At 41.7% G+C, this 19,471-nt stretch overlaps 3 protein-coding genes across 3 annotated transcripts; all 3 read right to left on the bottom strand.

Annotated features, from left to right (window-relative positions):
- Positions 1-8,509: 8,509 nt before the first annotated feature.
- Positions 8,510-9,499, bottom strand: LOC132593109 (olfactory receptor 5AN6-like). Its single transcript, XM_060282122.1, has one exon. It carries the CDS (start codon positions 9,497-9,499, stop codon positions 8,510-8,512), a length of 990 nt encoding a protein of 329 aa, XP_060138105.1.
- Positions 9,500-11,795: 2,296 nt separating this feature from the next.
- LOC132593108 (olfactory receptor 11L1-like) lies at positions 11,796-12,770 on the bottom strand. Its single transcript, XM_060282120.1, has one exon. It carries the CDS (start codon positions 12,768-12,770, stop codon positions 11,796-11,798), a length of 975 nt encoding a protein of 324 aa, XP_060138103.1.
- A 3,336-nt stretch (positions 12,771-16,106) lies between these two features.
- LOC118094514 (olfactory receptor 10A7-like) lies at positions 16,107-17,072 on the bottom strand. Its single transcript, XM_035135025.2, has one exon. The coding sequence runs from the start codon at positions 17,070-17,072 to the stop codon at positions 16,107-16,109; it is 966 nt and encodes a 321-aa protein (XP_034990916.2).
- Between the last annotated feature and the right edge of the window lie 2,399 nt (positions 17,073-19,471).

Raw genomic sequence — 19,471 nt, 5'->3', positions numbered from 1 at the left:
TCTTTATTATCATAAATTATTGTCACTGCATTCAATTATTACTGTTTTTTGTAATAATGTAAGTAATAACTAGCTCTGAAAGCAGAAACATAGTCAGAGTAATGGCAAGTAGATATTCAAATGTACAATTATTGTACAATTTATTGAAAAATGATTTTTGGTAACTGCACTGGGTGGTGGAGGCTTGCTAGGATTTCATGCAGGACCTTTGCAGAGCTACTAGTACCTGGAGATGCTGGGGTCCTTCTGCATGCAGGACAGATGTTCTGCCAGTGAGCCACCACCCTTCACCAAAGGGACTGGCTGAGGTTGACTCACTGGAGCTGCTCTCCTGGTTCCAGGGTTTAAGGGTCAGGGTTTAAGTATAAAGCAGCATCCTATGTTTCTGAGGAGAGGGAGAGGGAGGGAAGGGAGGAAGGGAGGAAGAAAAGAGGGAGTGGGAGGGAGAGACAAAGGAAGGAAGGAAAGAGGGAGAGAAAGAAGAGTAGGAAATAAGGAAGGGAATAAAGAAGGAAAGAAAAAGAAAGAGGGAGAGAAGACGGAAAGGGAGAAAGAAGGAAGGAAGTAGAGGGAAAGAAAGAATAAGAATGAGGGAGAGGAAGAAAGATGGGAAGGACGGAAGGAAGAAAGGAAGGAAGAAAGAAAGAAAGAAAGAAAGAAAGAAAGAAAGAAAGAAAGAAAGAAAGAAAGAAAGAAAAGAGGGAGCAGGAGGGAGAGAGGAAGGAAAGAGGTGAGAGAAAGAAGAGTAGGAAAGAAGGAATAAAGAAGGAAAGAAAAAGAAAGAGGGAGAGAAGACAGAGATAAAGAAGGAAGGAAGGAGAGGGAAAGAAAGAATAAGAACGAGAGAGAGGAAGAAAGAAAGGGAAGGGGGGGCGGTCGCCGCCTTGATTCAGCGCCAGAAAAGAGCGCGAAGGGACCCACGGGCAAAAAGCATTTCCCGTGCAGCGTGAGACAGCGGGTGTCCGTTTTAGGAGAAGTGTGTAAAGCCTCAGAGTTGCACGTTCGTGAGGCTGAGCCGCTGCTGAGCTCACGTGAGGCAAGAGAAGGAGGAGGAGGCGGCTTCCCGGGTCGGTGCCCGGCAGCACCGTGCGGAGAGTGCCAAGCCTCTAGGACGCAGCAGTGCTCTGTAGCACTTTGAATCCTCCTCCTCCACATGGCGCTGCTGGGTGCTTTGTCTGTGCTTCAGCAGCAGCAGCAGCAGCAGCCGTTTCCAGGCGCCGAGCCGTGGCAGGAGGAGGAGGATTCAAAGTGCTACAGAGCACTGCTGCGTCGCAGAAGCTCGGGACTCTCTGTGCGGCACTGCCGGGCGCTGACCCGGCAAGCTGCCTCCTCCTTCTCCTGCTGTGGCTCGGGGCGCTCCACGCAGCGCTGCTCCGGCCGCCTTTCTACCCCCCCCCGGCCCCAGCTGTTTGTCGGCGCTTTGTCGGTGCGGCGCTTCAGCAGCAAGGTCCCGCTGCTGGGTCCCGCTGGCTGGGGCGCTTGGCGGGCCACATGATGAGGTCTGGCGGGCCGGATTTGGCCCCCGGGCCTTGTGTTTGACACCCGTGCTCTAGAGAGATAACTGTGATTAATTGTTTAGGATCTCCAAGAAAAATCATACATATATATTCCTTTGATGGGTTGAAAAAAATCATTGATCCTCTGCCACATTCAAATCTTCAAATGGCTACAATGGACACTAGAGGCTCCATCCTGTTCTTTTAGTTGCTTACTACTATTCACCATAATTGTTATTAAGTATTATTGGTACTGTTTACAGCAGATACTACTTAATATTTATTCATCTAGGATCAAACAGTTGCTTGTTCTGTTCAATCTTTCCACCATATGATCCTCCAGCTATATTCAAGATTACTATGTGAAGAAATGTGTGCATTGTTGATATAGACACTACTGGGGCTACCACCCTTGCTCGCATTGCTTGCCAACCTGGCCTGCCCCCACCATAATCAAAGCCCTTTTCTTTACACCTTGCCAAAATACACCATCCCCTCTCTGATCAGGTGGCGCTGTGGCCTAAATCACTGAGCCTATTGGGCTTGCCGATCAGAAGGTTGGCAGTTCCTATCCCCGCAACGGATTGAGCTCCCATTCAGGGCCGTCTTAAGCGCCCCTGGCTGCGTGGTGCGCTGGATCCCTCCGGTGCCCTCCCGCCCCGTTTCCCAGCGCAGTGGGCGGGTGGGCGCCGCAGGCGCTGCTGCGCGGCGGACCGGCCGGCCAGCGGGTGGGCGCAGCTCGCGGCACCCTCCTGGCGGGCCGGCGCCATGGTGCCCTGCGCCACCCAGCCTGCACGTAGGGCCGGCCCTGATCCCATTGCTCTGTCCCAGCTTCTGCCAACCTAGCAGTTTGAAAGCATGCCAGTGCACGAAGATAAATAGGTACTGCTGCGGCAGGAAGGTGAACAGAGTTTCTGTACGCTCTGGTTTCCGTCACAATATTCTGTTGCTCCAGAAGTAGTTTAGTCATGCTGGCCACATGACCCGGAAAGCTGCCTGTGGACAAACACCGGCTCCCTCAGCCTGAAAGCAAGATGAGTGCTGCACCCCATAGTTGCCTTTGACTGGACTTAATTGTCCAGGGATCCTTTACCTTTACCTTTTTTTACCTTCAACCGCCATCTCCTCACAACTCTGTCTTTTTAAAAAAATATTTTTTTCTTATTTTTTTAAATTCTTCAATAATTTTACAAAAGTCAAATACAAACTCAAATCAAATTCATTTACAAAGTACAAACTCAAAAATACAAATTCAGATAAAAATGATATTTGCTAACAAAAAGAAAGATACCCCTTACTCACCCTCCACCCCCCTCCACCCTGTGCTAACTTAAAGCCTATTCTCTATTTCGGTTTATGTATCCAAATTTCTTTTGTATGCCTTTTTGCATATTAACTTCATTCTGTTTGTTTTTCCTGAGCCCTTCACCTGTTTGCTAAAACATCAGCATTTTCCACAATTTTTGCTTTGTATTCATCAAATTTCTTCCAATCTTGATAAATTTTCTGCTTTGATATCCCTTTGCTTTCTCCTATTTTCCTTGCCATGTTTTGATATCTTATCAATTTAATTTGCCAATCTTCTATTTTCGGAATTAAATCACTTTTCCAATTTTTAGCAGTCAGAAGTCTGGCTGATGCAGTAGCATACATTGTTAGGCACCTGTCTTTTTTCTTTATGTCTTCACTTAACATTCCTAGCAAAAATAATTTGGGAACTTTTTTAAAAGAATATTTCAATATTTTTTTCATTTCTATATAGATCTTATCCCAAAATTCCCTGATCATTTTGCATTGCCACCATATATGTATATACGAGCCCACCTCCTCATGACACCTCCAGCATGTATTATCATTTCCTTTGTATATTTTCGCCAGTTTCGCCGGGGTAAGATGCCACCTATATTGCATTTTTAAAACGTTCTCCCTTCCCTCACAACTCTGTCAACCCTCTGATACCCTTGCAGTTCCGTCAATCCCCAGCTCTTGCAGCTCCTTCAGCTCCTCCACCCCTCACATACCCTCCACCTCTCCAGCTCCTTCAACCCCCCTTCCTTCGATCCCCCAGCCCCTTCAATCCCCATCCCATCAAAGCTCATTCAACTCCCTACACTAACCTACCTGTCAAACTCAATCTTGTGGCCATGGTTCTTCACTGTTTTAACGGGCCTGCATTTATCTGTTCTTTACATTAAATATGTGTTAGAAAGCAGCAGGCTGGCTTTCATTAGCCAGAACTCACTGGGACTCAGTTCCGGCACCTCTCAGGTGGGTGCCATTGCCATTCTCAGAGAATGAGGAAGGTGTTCATGGTGAGTTCTGGCACCTGGTTTACTAGAAAAATAGCACTGCCTACAGTTTAATATGAACCATTCAAAATGAGCCCTCTCAGCCTGTCAGATGGCAACATGTGTACTATATAAGAGCTAAGCAACTTTTAGGTTACCTTCAGGAGCTAAGTGCAAAATGGCAGCTCAAGGGGCACAACTAATTACCAGCTCAACCACGTAAACTGGTCACTGGGATGGTCTGCATATGCACGTACAGGGACTGCAAAGCAAAATTCTAACAGTGACCAGTGAAGTTGCATAAGTGTCAAAGGCAACCAATTTATACACCTATTTTACAAAATCTTCAGCTCCCAAGGCCAATCAGGTGTGAATAAAAAAAATCCATCTCTGACAACCAGTCACCAGACATATTACCAGCAAAAGACCTAACGCCAAGGGAGGGTGAATATGGAATTCTTGATTCGAGTAGGGCTACTGTTGTGAATTGGACCACCTTTTATACGCCAGGCAGCCCCACATTTCTCAGAAGTCCAGTGATACTGTGGAGACTTCCAGATAATCCCATGAGGCCTTTGACTACCGGGGTCTAACCACACAGGACATCCAAAGCACCTTGACCACAGAAGTGGTCAACATAGTGGATTTCTCATAATAACCCTCTGTGACAGGCTACATCTAGACACTGACAAAGTCAGGCCAGTGAACTTTATGGCCAATTGAGGATAGGAATCCAGGTTTTTCTGTAGCCAAAGTCCAATGGACAAAGACATAACAATCATTTTCCAGATCACTGTTCTGTGTCTGTTAGCTGACCCTAACAGCTGGACACATTGTGTGATGTACAGCTGTTCTTTAGGATAGACACAGACACACACAGAGAGACAGGCACACACACACCACAAGCATCTGGATCATCATAGTTGCCTGCATTTTAAATTCCCCTTGGGGATGTGGATGGGGGACTGTTATGTCAAGATTCTGTGCTTCAAAGATTTATGATTAAACCACTGATGAAATCAACTTCTTTCTTATGTGTGGATGAATGGATGGATGGATGACCTGGAAAATAATTTTATCGTTTCTTCCAGTTTCATTCAGAATACATTTGTTCATAGCATTTTAATATGTTTAAATGAAAAACAAACAATTCTGTTCCATGTAAACGTAATAAGAAATCTACTACCTTTGTGCAGGCGGCACAACCTATGTCCTAATCAGCCAATTAAATAAGAAGAGAGCAATTAAGGATTAATTAAGTCAGAAGGTAACAACTTTATGTTGCCACAAACACACAAGGCCCGTAACCTCAGAGACTTTGTCAAATAAAGCCCCAAGACACCAATTTCAACAGGCTACACTGGACTCATAATAAACAACTGAATTTGAAGAGTGGAATACAATTGGGAGGGTTTACAATTAAAGGGAGGTTTGCCAATTACTCAGTATGATGAGGATTCGTCCTATAATTAGAAGTTGCAGCTAATCTTACAAACATTTGTTTCTTGTGTAAACTTTTTCCAAATAACTACCAAATATTGTCCTCTTACTTTATGAAAGCATATATTGCTGTAACAGTTCTCCAATGTTCATTTTAATTGTAAAGAAACTGTAATTCCAATTCTCAGTCTTTAATAAACATCTACGCCAACTTCCCAATTGCAAACATCAGCTAATTAAAGGGACTAATAGCAGATTGCTCAAAGGCATAGTTAATGAAGTCCTAGAGTTATAGGCCCCAATACATATACTCATTCCTCATAAAACATGGCCAAAGTTTGTGTGTAAGGCGGACACATTTTATTGCGACCCAGATATCCAGGGTGTGGGGCAATCCAGGTTTCAATCCCATTACTATGAAAGAAAGAAAAAGAATCAATATTGCATATTATGCTTGATATTTATGGGAACTTATTTATCTATGTATTTCTTGTCCAGTTCTTCAAATATTGCCATAGGATTACGCCATTGGTCTATATTTGTAAAGTGTTAGGTCCAGATGTAGCTGTGCTTAGAACAGACCCAAAGAAATAATCCTTAAATATCCTTAAGTTTAGTGGATCTTTTGTAAGCATGACTAAGTTTGGATACAACCCAAAATGTTTCCAGCCATGTTAGACCTTTTGATAGCATTTTATGTAAATAGGCTTGAGATTGTTGGTTTTTGGCCAAGCAGTATACAAGTCTTGTTAAATAAAATCACATTTAAAAAATTAGGAAATCATTGTATTAAGACCAGCTGAAAATTTGCAAAATGTCAAGCTGTGTCAAATTTGAGAAAAGATGGGGGAATCTAATGTCATCATCATCATCATCATCATCATCAATAATCCAGTATGGGTTAGGGAATATATTTCATGTTTGTTCAGTTTCCCATTTGCCAGTCTTCATTTCTCTACATTTCTGAATCAGTTTGTTTTTGCTTTATTATTTTCTAAAGTTGTTATAAAACTTCATTTTGGAAAGTAAAAAAGGATGTGCAGTGAAGTCCTACAGTTTTTGGCAATGCTTCATGTGAACTCATAACCAGTGAGTGAGAAGTGGAGTTACACCTTTTTTTATGTCAGCATGGTATTGGGATTAGGTGAGGCAGGGGCAAAGGCTGGGCAACTCTAGATTGGTGACATCCCACATATATGCACATACTTATTGGATGTTACTGCAAAGCTGGAGTTCCCCTAATTTCTCCACCACACAACTCCATCCCCATCCTGGAGAAACCAGTAGCACCACCACTCTGTCTTGCCCGCCCCATGTTATGGATTCATGAGATTGTTTCAGCCACATCTTGAAAAAGATATGGAAAACATGTATTCCTTCCATCATTTATTTATTTTCATGTGCACATTTGAATGCAACCTTCCTTTGATTAAGTCTCCCAGGGCATCTTTCACCTTTTCATTTCTCAGGGTGTAGATAATAGGGTTGAGGACAGGGGTTATCACCGCTGTCAAGATGATTGCCACTTTCTTGAGATCCAGGGATGGTCCCTTTGATAGCCTCAGATACATGAATATGGCACTTCCGTAGTAGATGTGATGTGGGCACCACAAGTGGAGAAGGCCTTCTTCTTCCCAGTAGCTGATGGGATTCTTAGCACCTCAGTGATGATAGAAATGTAGGACACTGTTGTTAATATCAAAGATCCCAGAAGTACAATTATAACAATTATGAAATCTAGAAACTCAGTATAGTGTGTACTGGAGCAAGAGAGAGCAAGGAGTGGTTCAATATCACAAAAGAAATGATTGATGATGTTAGAGCCACAGAATATTAGTTTTGATATAGCGGAAACAGGCCAAATCACAAAAATGAATCCTGCCAACCAACAAAAAACGACAAGCCATGAGCAGAGCCTGAAGCTCTTGATAGAAGCATAGAGTAGTGGATCACATATTGCTACATAGTGATCAAAGGACAAGACAGCCAGGAGTACGAACTCTGCCACTTCGAGGAGGAAATAGAGGAAGCACTGAGTTATGCAGCCATAAAATGATATTGTTTTTGTTCTTGAGAGGAGGTTAGAAAGTGTGACTGGGGTAATGGATAATGTAAATGCTATCTCAAGGATGGACAAGTTTAAAAGGATGAAGTACATTGGCCTATGAAGACGAGAATCAACTAACACCAGAACCATAATGGCAGGGCCGTCTTAAGCATATCTGGCGCCCTGGTGCGAAGATCCCTCCGGCGCCCGCCCCCCGACGGCCCAGCGCCCTGGCAGCCTGCGCCACCCAGCCTTGCCGTAGGGCCAGCCCTGCGTAATGGTCAAGTTCCCCAACAATGACAAAGCAGAAATCAGTCAAAGCAGATAGAAGAAGATGATCACTAGGTGATTGGGAACTGGGATGCCCAGAATAACAAACTCATCAAATGTGCTGTAGTTTTCTGGATGCATTTAGGTGCAAACTGCAAATAAGAAAGGATCAAAATGTCATGAAACAAAAGCAATTGATGAATTAATACTTTAAAAATAGAAAGTCCCACATCTTATCAGCTCTCTCACAGAATTGACCTGTGCATTCCTGGACAGCTATCCAGGATACAAAAATGACTCCCAGGCTGCGCACCTGGTCCTTCAGGGGCACAGTTGCCCCAATCAGTATTATTTTTTATTGACATCTTTATTGGTTTTTCAATTAGTTTACAGCCATTCTCTGGTTTCATGCCACTGGGATAAGCATTAAGCAATCTTCATAAGTAATTAAATGGGCCAAGGAAATGGAGAAAGCAGGCAATCAATTATATAGAAAAAGGTTTGGAATTTGCCTCTTCTTTATTAACTTTACACCAATAACAGGAAAATGATTTTTAATGTAAAGACAAAATGGTATCATTCACTGGTGAAATGTATTATATTAACATGTTAAGCTTCAAAATGTACTGTATTTGCCTCCACAAAAAAAGGCTTCCTTCACACCCATATTCCTGAAATCGCTGGGGGAAAAATGCTGGGCTGAATTCCATGGTTCTGCTTGATATACCTGGTTGTTTAATGTTGAAAACACACATAACAACCAGCTGCAAATGTTCCTATATAGATCAGCACTGTCCCCGTATCTATGGGTGGTCCCCCACATAATTCTAATGCACCTCATTAGTCTCATAAGAACACATACAGATTCCATTGATACATCCTTTCCAAATCTCACAGCAGAACATTTATCCCAAGAAACAAAAGCAAAACATTAAATACGAGAGGTCATCGCAGCCACATCTAATTTATCAACTAAATGGTTGCAGTTTTCCAAACTGGATTCTCAAAGGCATTGTGCAAGGTGGGCATCTTGCAAGGATTTTCCCCAAGGCTTCATTTACATCTTTGTTCCTTAGGCTGTATATGAGGGGGTTGACCATTGGAGTGAGGACAGTGTAAAAGAGAGAAAACACTTTGTCAAGATGCCTTAGGATGCTGACTCTCGGGACCATATAGACCATTATGAGTGTTCCATAGAACAGGCTGACCACTGACAGGTGAGAGGAGCAGGTAGAAAATGCCTTTTTCCTTCCAGTAGTGGATGAGATTCTTAGGATTGTGGCTATGATATAAATGTATGAGGTCATGGTGAGCAGGAAAGGAGGCAAAGTGAATGTGCAGGCAAAAACAAAATTTGTGAGCTTCATCCAATAGGTGTCACTGCAGGAGAGCTTTAGCATGGCTTTTAAGTCACATATGTAATGATCTATTTCATTGGGGCCACAGAAGAATAACCATGACATTGAAATGGTTGTAATAGTGCTGACCAAAACCCCACATACCCAAGACCCAGCTGAGAGATGGAAGCACAACTGGCCATTCATGAGGGCTCCATAATGCAGTGGTTTACAAATTGCTAAGTACCTGTCATAAGACATTGCAGAAAGGAGATAACATTCAGTTCCTGCCAGGCAAGCAAATACGTAATACTGCACAAAACAGCCTGCAAATGAAATCTCTTTCAAGCCTGTCAAGAAACTAGCCAGCATTCTTGGGAGAACAGCTGAACTATAGCAGATCTCCAAGCAAGACAGATTCCCCAAGAAGAAGTACATTGGAGTGTGAAGGCGTCGGTCAGTCACAATGAGCACGGTGATGAGAAGGTTCCCACACAGGGTCACCAAGTAAATAATCAGAAATACCAGGAAAAAAAGACCTTGCAGTTTAGGGAGATCCTCAAAACCTAGCAGGATAAATTCTGTGACAGTTGTTTGATTTCTCCATCCTGCTCTTCCCATAGGTTTCTTTCTGTGGGGGGGGGGATAAAATAAACCATCAGATCTCTTTGAAGAGGAGCAGCAATTTAGTCAACAAAGCTAAGACAATGGAAGCTCAATTTTATCAGTCTCCTTCAACTGCTGCAGAAAGTGCATAGAGAGATTTGCCTCACAGTGGGATATGTCTCTGCCCAGCAATGTTTTTGTTTTGCTTTGTTTTTAAACACAGTCCCAGTCCCCATATCTGTCCCCTTAACCAGGGATGGTGGGCCTTTCCTGTGGGCTTTATGACCAACCTTTCAGTGGCTTCATATCAGTGTGGGACCCAGTCACTAAAAAAAGAACCCGTTCACTAAAAAAAGAACAGAAAAGCACTTACGAGTGTTTAATAAAAGCTGTTATGCTGTCAAAATCCCTGTACTGCAGTTTTCTGGAAAACTAGTGGTTGACATGCAGTTTGGTTTTCCTGTAGGATGTTCTCTTTTAAATCACCCTTAATCTACTCAATCTGCTGCCTGCAGTTCCCACTGAAACCAAGCAATTTACGACTCACACTGTCTCTGGCTGTACTACAATACGCTCTAATGTTGGGAGGAAACTACCAGTACTTAAATAAATGAGCCCATTCCGATCTACAACAAGCAGAATGAAGAAACTCCCTTTACAATACTTCTACAGTGTAATTAGCAGAAGCACTGTAATGATCACTGCCAATTATAGAGATAGAAAAATATTACACGTGTTGTTAAATGGCGGTTTCAGTTGCAAATTTATTAAAGAAAGAAAAGCACAGCAAAAGAAAAAAAAATGCAAGGAATAAACGGGGGGGGGGGTTGTCAACTTACATTAACAATACAAGAAGCATCAAGTCATCCATCTTAATTTACACATACAGATTGATGCATGCCATCCAAATATCTCAACAGGAATCCAAACAAAGTTGGTGTTTAAACAAAGTACATTCAAATATAGTAAGGGTGTTCAGTTCTTCAGACCATTGCATAATAGAGGGTGAGTATTTATCATTCTGGGTTCCGAATATAAACCTGAGGTACTAAGGGTACTATAGGAATATAATTCAAAAATTCATTAACATCTGCAAATACTGATGATTTCACCAATAAAAAACTGATATGGACAGCAATAACAAATGAATTATTATTATTAATTTTTTCTCCAAAGAGCTCGAAGTGGCACACATCATTTCCCAACTCCTCATTTAGTACCCACAAAAACCCTGTGAGATAGGCTATGCTGAGAGACAGGGATTGGCCCAAGGTCACCCAATGAGCTTTATGGCTAAGTGGGGATTCAAATCTTGTTTTCCCAGGTCATAAGCCTCAATGAGGTATTTCCAGCATTGCAACTCCAGCATCTATCTGAATTAGACAATGCCTTCTTGTAGGGGCATTGTGGAGTCCAGTACAGACAACCCCTGTTTTAGGTTGCTAGAGTAGATGTGGAGCAAGGGTGGCATAGAGCTGGGTGTTTCAATTGCATACAATTTCACACATGCACACAATTACCTGGAAAACAACCCTCACACAAATTGGGAGTTGTCTGTATACCCAAAATATTTTCCTTTTCCTTTTTTTGCTCAATCACTCTCAATTTTAGAACTGAAGAAACATTTTATATAGATTCTAAAGCAAATTCCAATTGTTTAGGGTGTTCATTGTAAACAAATGTAAAATGGTACAAAAATATATCTTAATTTCACATATACAATTCCTGAAAGTCTTTTAAGTGGATATGCCAGGGATAGCACATGGATGGGAACTTTAGCATGCAAGGTGCATGTTCAAGTTATGATTCTTCTCTTAAACTGTTCCCATTGTGTAAAAAGTTTTAGGTCACATTATTAAAGCTAAGAATTCCTAAGCATTCTTGGAATTCCTGCATACTTAGTGGTCCCATGAGCGCTACACACGGGGGAGGTTACTTACACTGTCCCTATGCTGTGAGTGCATTTCAATCACATATCAGCAATTTAACATTGTACAATTAAAGCGAAGTTGATGTTCCTTTATCTTCCTTTTTTATTTGACATCTATAAGCATTTTAAATATACAAACTGTATCAAAATTTGAGATGGATTTTTAAGTAGAACAAAATGATGGCTTACGCCAGGCATAGGAAAACTGATGTTTTGGTACTACAACTCCCACCATTCCTAGCTAACAGGACTAGTGGTCAGGGATGATGGGAGTTGTAATCCCCAAACATCTGGAGGGCCGAGTTTGCCTGTGCCTGGCTTACACATTCAAAATGATGACTTGCACATTCAGTTGGCAACTATTTTCATTGATTCTGATCATTAAAAAAGTGGATCTGTCATGAAGCTGGTGAACTTCCTCAAACCTTTCGACATGGCTTCCTTCACTTCCTTGTTTCTAAGGCTGTATATGAGGGGATTGACCATAGGGGTCAGGACTGTATAGAAAAGAGAGAAGATTTTCTTCACATATCTCAGATCCCTGGACCGTGGGAGCATATAGACTAGCATCAGCGTTCCATAAAAGAGAGCCACCACAGTGAGGTGAGATGAACAGGTGGAGAAGGCCTTTTGCCTCCCAGTAGTGGAAGGGATTCGTAGGATTGTGACAATGATGAAAATGTAAGATGTTAATGTGAGTAGAAATGGAGGCAGTGTGAAGGCACAGGCAAAGATGAATGCAGTCATTTCTACAACATATGTGTCGCTGCATGAAATTTCTTTGATGACTGGGGACAAATCACAGAGGTAATGATCAATTTCATTAGGGCCACAGAAGGACAATGAAGACACTGAAAGGGTTGTACTTGTGCTCACCAAAACTCCACTTGCCCAAGACACGGCTACCAACTGTAGACATAACCTACCATTCATGAGATTGGCATAGTGCAATGGTTTACATACAGCTAGGTACCTATCGTAAGACATTACAGAGAGGAAGTAGCATTCAGCACCTCCGAGGCAAGCAAATATATAAAACTGCACAAAGCAAGCTTTTATGGATATACTTTTCTCCCCAGTCAAGAGACTTGATAGTATTCTAGGCAGGATTGCCGAGCTGTAGCAACATTCCAAGAAAGAGAGGTTCCCTAGAAAGAAATACATGGGGGTGTGAAGATGCCGATCAGTCACAACCAACAAAACAATGAGAAGGTTCCCAGCCATGGTCACCAAGAAGATCACTAGGAAGAGTAGGAAAAGAAGAAATTCCAATTTATTAAGGTCTCCAAATCCTAAGAGGATGAACTCAGTAATAGTTGTTTGATTTTGCTTCTCTCTCTTTGCCAATGGCATCATCTGGAGAAAATCAAACACAAAATATTTAGCATTACAGTATATCATTATACCGGATTCATTCTCATATCCTTAAACTCTGAAGCTATTATTTCTCCAAAGGTTGAACATCAAGACCTTTTCTTTACTCAGTAGTAAAATGTTAATGACAAGTCACTGTGAGCTTTCAGTATTTTGCAAACTTAAGTTTTGATTGATTGATTGATTGATTGACTGATTGGTTGTCTTCTGCTATCTGCTGGCCTTTGACATGTCCTGTGAAACCTCATTACAGATGCAAGAAAATCCAACTTTGCTGATATTAGCAGGGATCTTACAGTGGGAAGTATGAATATAGAAGAGAACCAGGCTCTTTGTTTTCATTATATCAGTCTTTATCATCAAATAGATTATTTCTTCGAGAGCACAGGGAACTGCTGCCTGGGGATGCTTGACAAATGCAATTTTTTGTGAATTCTGATAAAAAAACTAAGCAGATCCACACAGCCCAGACTAATTTACTGTATTTGCTAGAGTTTAGTAATCCACTTGGTTTCATACTTCCTGAATGTTCAACCCATTTGAAAAGTGTGCCGACATCTATTTTAAATATGTATTTATAGAGAAAACACATTTGAAAATACATACTAAATGCAATTTTCATGTGGCTATTAATATAGGAGAGCACGTGTAAAACTGACAGAGACCAAATGTAGACTGATTTATCCAGCTATATCCCTACTGCTACTAGAAACACAGAAAGCAATGGCTGTTGCATGTGCAGTTCTGCCAACAAATTTCCCTTTGTAGGCTTCCAGTCCAAGAAGCCCCCAATACAACATTAACTCAGTGTTGTGGTGTTGTGAATGGTCCGTTCAGTTTGGGGAAATTATTAGGAATCAAAGTGACTATGAAACAAAATGCTGCAGTGCTGTTTTCGAATATAGTTGGATGGTTGGTTGGAATGCTGCACTCTTCCATGCTCGTCCCCCCATGGTGTCCTATTTCAGGATCACTAACCATCCTCGGGCTTTTTGTTTTTGTTTTTTGGTCTGTTTAAGGTCTTCTCATTAAGGGTCTCCACTCCCTTCCTACAGTGTTGTTTTGTATTTCCACGAATCTTCAGACTCTTACAAGCCTGCTGATCCCTCCCTCTCCATAAGTGAAATCAGGCTGGCTAAATAAGGACCTGAACTCAGAAATCACTATATTGTGGTGTGTAACACCACAACAGCTAGAATAATAATGTATAAATCTATTGTACAGCCATTGTAAGAAAAACTGCAAAGTTCTGGTTAAGTTATCTTATCACATAAGGGACATCATAGAAATGTGTAGAAAACAATTACTGAAATAGTAAATTCTGCTGCTACAATATATGTTGATGGCCACTTACTTAGGCAGCTTTAAAAAGACATCAAGCAAAGTCTTATAGAACAAGGGAGGGGAACCTCTTTCACCCTGGTCACATTTTCTCCAAGTGTCACATACAAATGGGAAAAGTGGGGAGCACAGCAGATGTGTCTTTTTTCTTTCTACAACTGGTTTTATTCTAAGCTATGTACAGCCTAGAGAGAGATGGTATGGCCTGAAGCAAGGCTAAGGGCTAGATGGAAATCTCTGGAGGGCTGCATTTATCCTCCAGGTTTGAGGTTCCCCTACTGAGATAGTTAGTCAGGGAAAGTGTAAGAGAAGTGCCCACATATGAAAACATTTTTTTTTACCTTAATGTTGAATTTATATCATGACAGATGGATTTATTCTGTATCTCAAGGCTGCATTGTATTCTTCTGTTCTCTATAGAAATGCTCATGACTTGGTTGATCTTGCTCGAAATTAATCTTCATTGATTCAGCAGAACTTACTTCCAGGACTGCAGTCATTATCTTTCATATCACCCCAGTATATGAGCCCAATAATATATAAATTGATTCTGATATAGTACTTAACACTCCTTCCCCCTTCCGTCTTCCCACACTATTCTGCAGAGTTTTGCTTTGGTAGCTGTGATGTCTACCGGTATGTAGTGTCACAATATGTTGAATGTCTCCATTGGGTGGTTATTTATGGACCGCACAGCAAAAGAATATCCCTTGACTATTCTGCTAATAGGTATATCAGTCTACAGAGGATATTTTTTTCAGAATGAAATTTTGCATTATCTGAGACAGAGATTCATGTGTAATATATGTGATACTCCAAAACACTGTAGAAACAAATGGGGACCCAACAGCTGTAAACAAAACAAAAGAAAAAGAAAAGAAAATCCATAAAGAGATGTTTGGGGAAAAATGGAATCTTTTATTCCCCCCATTTTCCATTATATAATTATTCTCAGCTGATGTGTGTGACCTGCTTCGGTAGTTGTCAGTGGTTTGAGACAGGGCCCTTTGAATGCTTGCTTAATTTAAATAATGAATCTAACTGTGAAGAAAGACTTCAGTTCATTGGTCTACCCACCTACCCTTTCCCCCCAAAATAAGACATACCCATAAAATAAGCCATAGCAGGATTTCTAAGCATTTGCGCAATATAAGCCATACCCCGAAAATAAGACATAGTGATAGGCGCAATTCTGGAGGGCGCCAAGGAAGAGGCGAGGCTGGATGCGTAATAAAAAAATAAGACATCCCCTGAAAATTAGCCATAGTTGTCTTCTTGAGGAAAAATAAATATAAGACAGTGTCTTATCTTCAGGGAAACACGGGATATTGAGTCAAGAGAGCAGCTAACGTGGAATTTAGAGTGAAACTGAGGATTCTGTCCTCATGGATCTGGTGTTACCTTTGGCATCAAAGCTAACCTTGTGTATTATTTATCAGTTTTGTTTGATACATGAGCTAGAATCCTTTTTAAAGGGGGGGGCATGCACCTACATTTATAACCTCCATCTCCAAGTGGATGCTGTGGCCCACCTCTTAGGTGGCATGAAATGTGGGAACATATACAACTAAATGTATGTAGCCACACAGGTTACCAAATGATTCTAAGAACAGTTCAAGGTGCCCGTTTTTGAACTACAAAATCACCTTTGACCTGCAGTGAAGAGAGTATCTCACCCTGCAGCACTCTGTCTATGTTAAACTATGATGATAATGAAGAGAAATACAAACTTTTGGACCACTTCCCCGTAAACAAATCCATCAATAAAAGAGCAAATAAGGTTTTCATTTTAGTCATAAATTTTAATAGGTGATTGCAGTTCGGGGAAGACAAGCAGGAAATAAATGTGCCTGCATGTTGCAGAAATCAATTGCAGGGATATCAAATATGAAAAAGTGGAAACATCTATCCAACGGATACAATTTATTCACACCGTAATTGATTCTTCAGTTCCATTACAACTTAAAACATGGTGTTCTAAAACGTTGAATAGGCTATGAACTTCCTAATAACTCTTTGCAACGCCTCCTTCACCTCTTTGTTTCTCAAGCTGTATATCAAGGGATTGACCATGGGAGTTAGGACAGTATAGAAGAGAGAAAATATTTTCTTCGTGTATCTGAGTTTCCTTGATCCTGGGAGCATATAAACTAGCATCAGCGTTCCATAAAAGAGGGCCACCACTGTGAGGTGAGATGAGCAGGTAGAGAAGGCCTTTTGTCTTCCAGTGGTAGATGGGATTTTGAGGATTGTAGTGATGATGTAAGCATAGGAGGCCATTGTGAGAACAAAGGGTGGCAGGGTGAAAATGCAAACAAATATGAAGGCAGACAATTCTACTAAGTATGTGTCGGTGCAAGAAATCTCTTTTATGTCTGGTATGACATCACAGAAGTAATGATCAATGATGTTGGGACCACAGAAAGATAACTGTGATACCCTAACAGTTATGCCTGTGCCAACCAGGAGTCCACTAACCCAAGATCCAGCTGCCAACTGCAGGCAGAGCCTACTGTTCATTAGAGTGGCATAATGTAATGGTCTGCATACTGCTAAGTACCTGTCATAAGACATCACAGACAAGAGGTAGCATTCAGAACCTCCCAAGCAAGAAAATATAAAAAATTGTGTGAAGCAGGCTTTTATAGATATAGTTCTTTCACCGGTCAGAAGTACAGTCAACATCTTGGGCAGAATTGTTGAGCTGTAGCAGGATTCAAGAAAGGAGAGGTTCCCTAGGAAGAAGTACATGGGAGTATGGAGATGTTGGACAGCCATAACCAAAAAAACAATGAGGAGATTCCCAGCCATGGTGGCCAAGTAGATTGTTAAGAAGAGCATGAAGAGAACAACCTGCAGATTGAGGAGATATCCAAATCCCAAGAGTATGAATTCAGAAACAGTTGTTTGATTTTGTCCCTCTCTGCTTGCCACGGGCTGCATCTGGAGAAAACAGAATGCACCACTTACAACTGCAAGTTGGTGTGTTGTCTTGCAAATCAACATTTTAAACCAGAGGAAACTCTCCACAACACTCTTCACTCACCATTTTGGTGGAAGTGGTTTTGCACTTCCTTGCCTCATTTTGGACAAAGGAAGATGGGAACAGGTTAAGCTAGCCTCCTGATGCTCTGGGAACTTTAGGGGAGGCCAGGATGAATGCCTTTAAAATGTCTGTCACCACATAGCTTATTTCAGGCTACCACAGCATCCCTCCCAGCTCACCTTTCATATGCAGCCACCTTTCTTAGGGTTGAGTAGAAAATGTTTGGCTGTTCTCCTACTGGCTTTGAGTTAATCTCTACTTCTCTGCATAATGAGTGTGACAAATTTGTGTTTTGACTTATTGTGTTAATTTCTTGGTTGCAACATGGAGAAAGTGTGTGGGCTGCATACATTGCATATATTTAACGTACACACAGACCCATGGAAACATCTGGAGAGACTTATTGGACTAGATACTTTAATATGCATCATGAACTTGTTCTAAGTATTATTTCCAACTTTAAGTTGCTGTTGTACCTTTCCCCAAGAAATGACAGGCTACCTGCTATTGTTGCTTACCGCATTTTAAATTATGTTTATTACATGTTGAGAGAAAAAATACAGTATTTTTGAAGCACAAACACTCAGAAGAATCCTTGGAACACAGCTACACTACAATTCCCAGCACCCTTGACAAGCAGTTTCCAGTTTTTGTGTTTTGAGGGGGTGATGGGCTCTAACCGAGGAGCCAAGATAAAGTCTATAGGTAACAAAAGTGATTGAAAACAATGATAATTAATGATGCGTTCTATTAGTTTTTAATGGAAAGTAGAAAGAAAATTAAGGCCACAATCCACACCCACGTACCTGAACGTAAGCCCCATATACTTTAGAGTTAACATGGTTAGAATTGCAGCCTTATTGCATGCAGGTGGCATCTAGCCACAAAAACCTAAACGAAATCAACAGACACTTTAGAAAAAAAAGCAAAGCCATGAGGCGCCCATCAGAACACTGGGAATTACACATCAATGCCTCTCTAAACAATGCACATTGCAAAGTAATTTATTAAGCTATTGACGTACAATGTATTATTGTAATTTCCCCATTTTTTGCTGCAGATAACTAAGGCAAAAAGCATTCAGAGCAAAGGTCTGTGCCAGGATGGTGGTTGAATGGGTGGAAAGAAGAAGATCCGCTTAATATCCACTTTTCAATTGATTCCTCTGACTTACTTAGTTATAAGATCTTACTGGTATATGGCATGATGACCGTCCTGGAAAACAGCTATTGCATTCTGGGATTGCACAAAAATTTTGAATCACTTCCTCTATGTCCTGCCTCTATTCCTCTAATAGAAACCTTCTTACCCTGCTGCTTCTTTCAAAGACTCCTGCCTTGTTGCTTGCAAATTCATCAGTCCATAATGAGATGATCTCTATAGAATTATTATTTATAATCTACCCAGCAAGGTAGAAAAAGTCCCTTGGCAGTTCTGATAACAAGTGATATTAATGCATGGATAAAGCAAAGGAACAAAAGGAATCAAAAGTTACAGAGAAGAGGAAATCCATGTTCCCTTGACAACAGAAACCTCCATGATTCGGGCAGTAATACATCTCGGTAGTGGTACCCTCCCTTCAGATGTCAAGGAGATGATTGCATAACATTTAGAAGACATATGAGGGCAGCCCTATATCGGGAAGTTTTTAATGTTTGATGTTTTACTATGTTTTATATATGCTGTAAGCCGCCCTGCGGCAGAGCAAGCCAATCAGGTGCCATGGGGCAATGCGTTTGCCCTGCACCCAGGGGTGGGCCAGCCACCCATGGGGGTGGTGCCAGCCACCTGAGGGGCTGGATGAGCCAGGGCAGGACACTCTGCAGGGCCTCTGGAGTCTGCCTGCCTCCTCCCACTCAGCCGCCCTACAGCTGAGGGGGAGGCGGCGGGCGGACCATTTAGGGCAGCGTGGAGCCTGAAGGCACCCAAGCCACTGTGTCACTCCCAGGAGAGATGCGTGGCTCGGGTGCGATGCAGGCCCTGCAGTGAGTGCTGCCTGGCATTTTGCCATCTCCCTCAGTGGTGACACCCAAGGTGGACCGCCCCCACCGAACCCCCTTCCTCCGCCCCTGTAGCCGCTCAGAGTGGCTGGGAAAACCCAGCCAGATGGGTGGGGTATAAATAATAAAATGATGATGATGATGATGTCACAATGACAAGTTTGAAAGGGGTTGTTATAATTCAGTTCTTGTTTCTGTATATTTCAATTAATTCTGCCTATTTATTAATTATACTTATGTATCTTTACTCTTTCAATGAAATCCACTTAAATACCCAAGGTTAATACTGACAATTT

Source organism: Zootoca vivipara, chromosome 13 (assembly GCF_963506605.1).
Source record: "Zootoca vivipara chromosome 13, rZooViv1.1, whole genome shotgun sequence".
NCBI classification, from domain to species: domain Eukaryota; kingdom Metazoa; phylum Chordata; class Lepidosauria; order Squamata; family Lacertidae; genus Zootoca; species Zootoca vivipara.
Note: the sequence above shows the minus strand (reverse complement) of the source record. Positions and strands in the feature narration are given on the sequence as shown.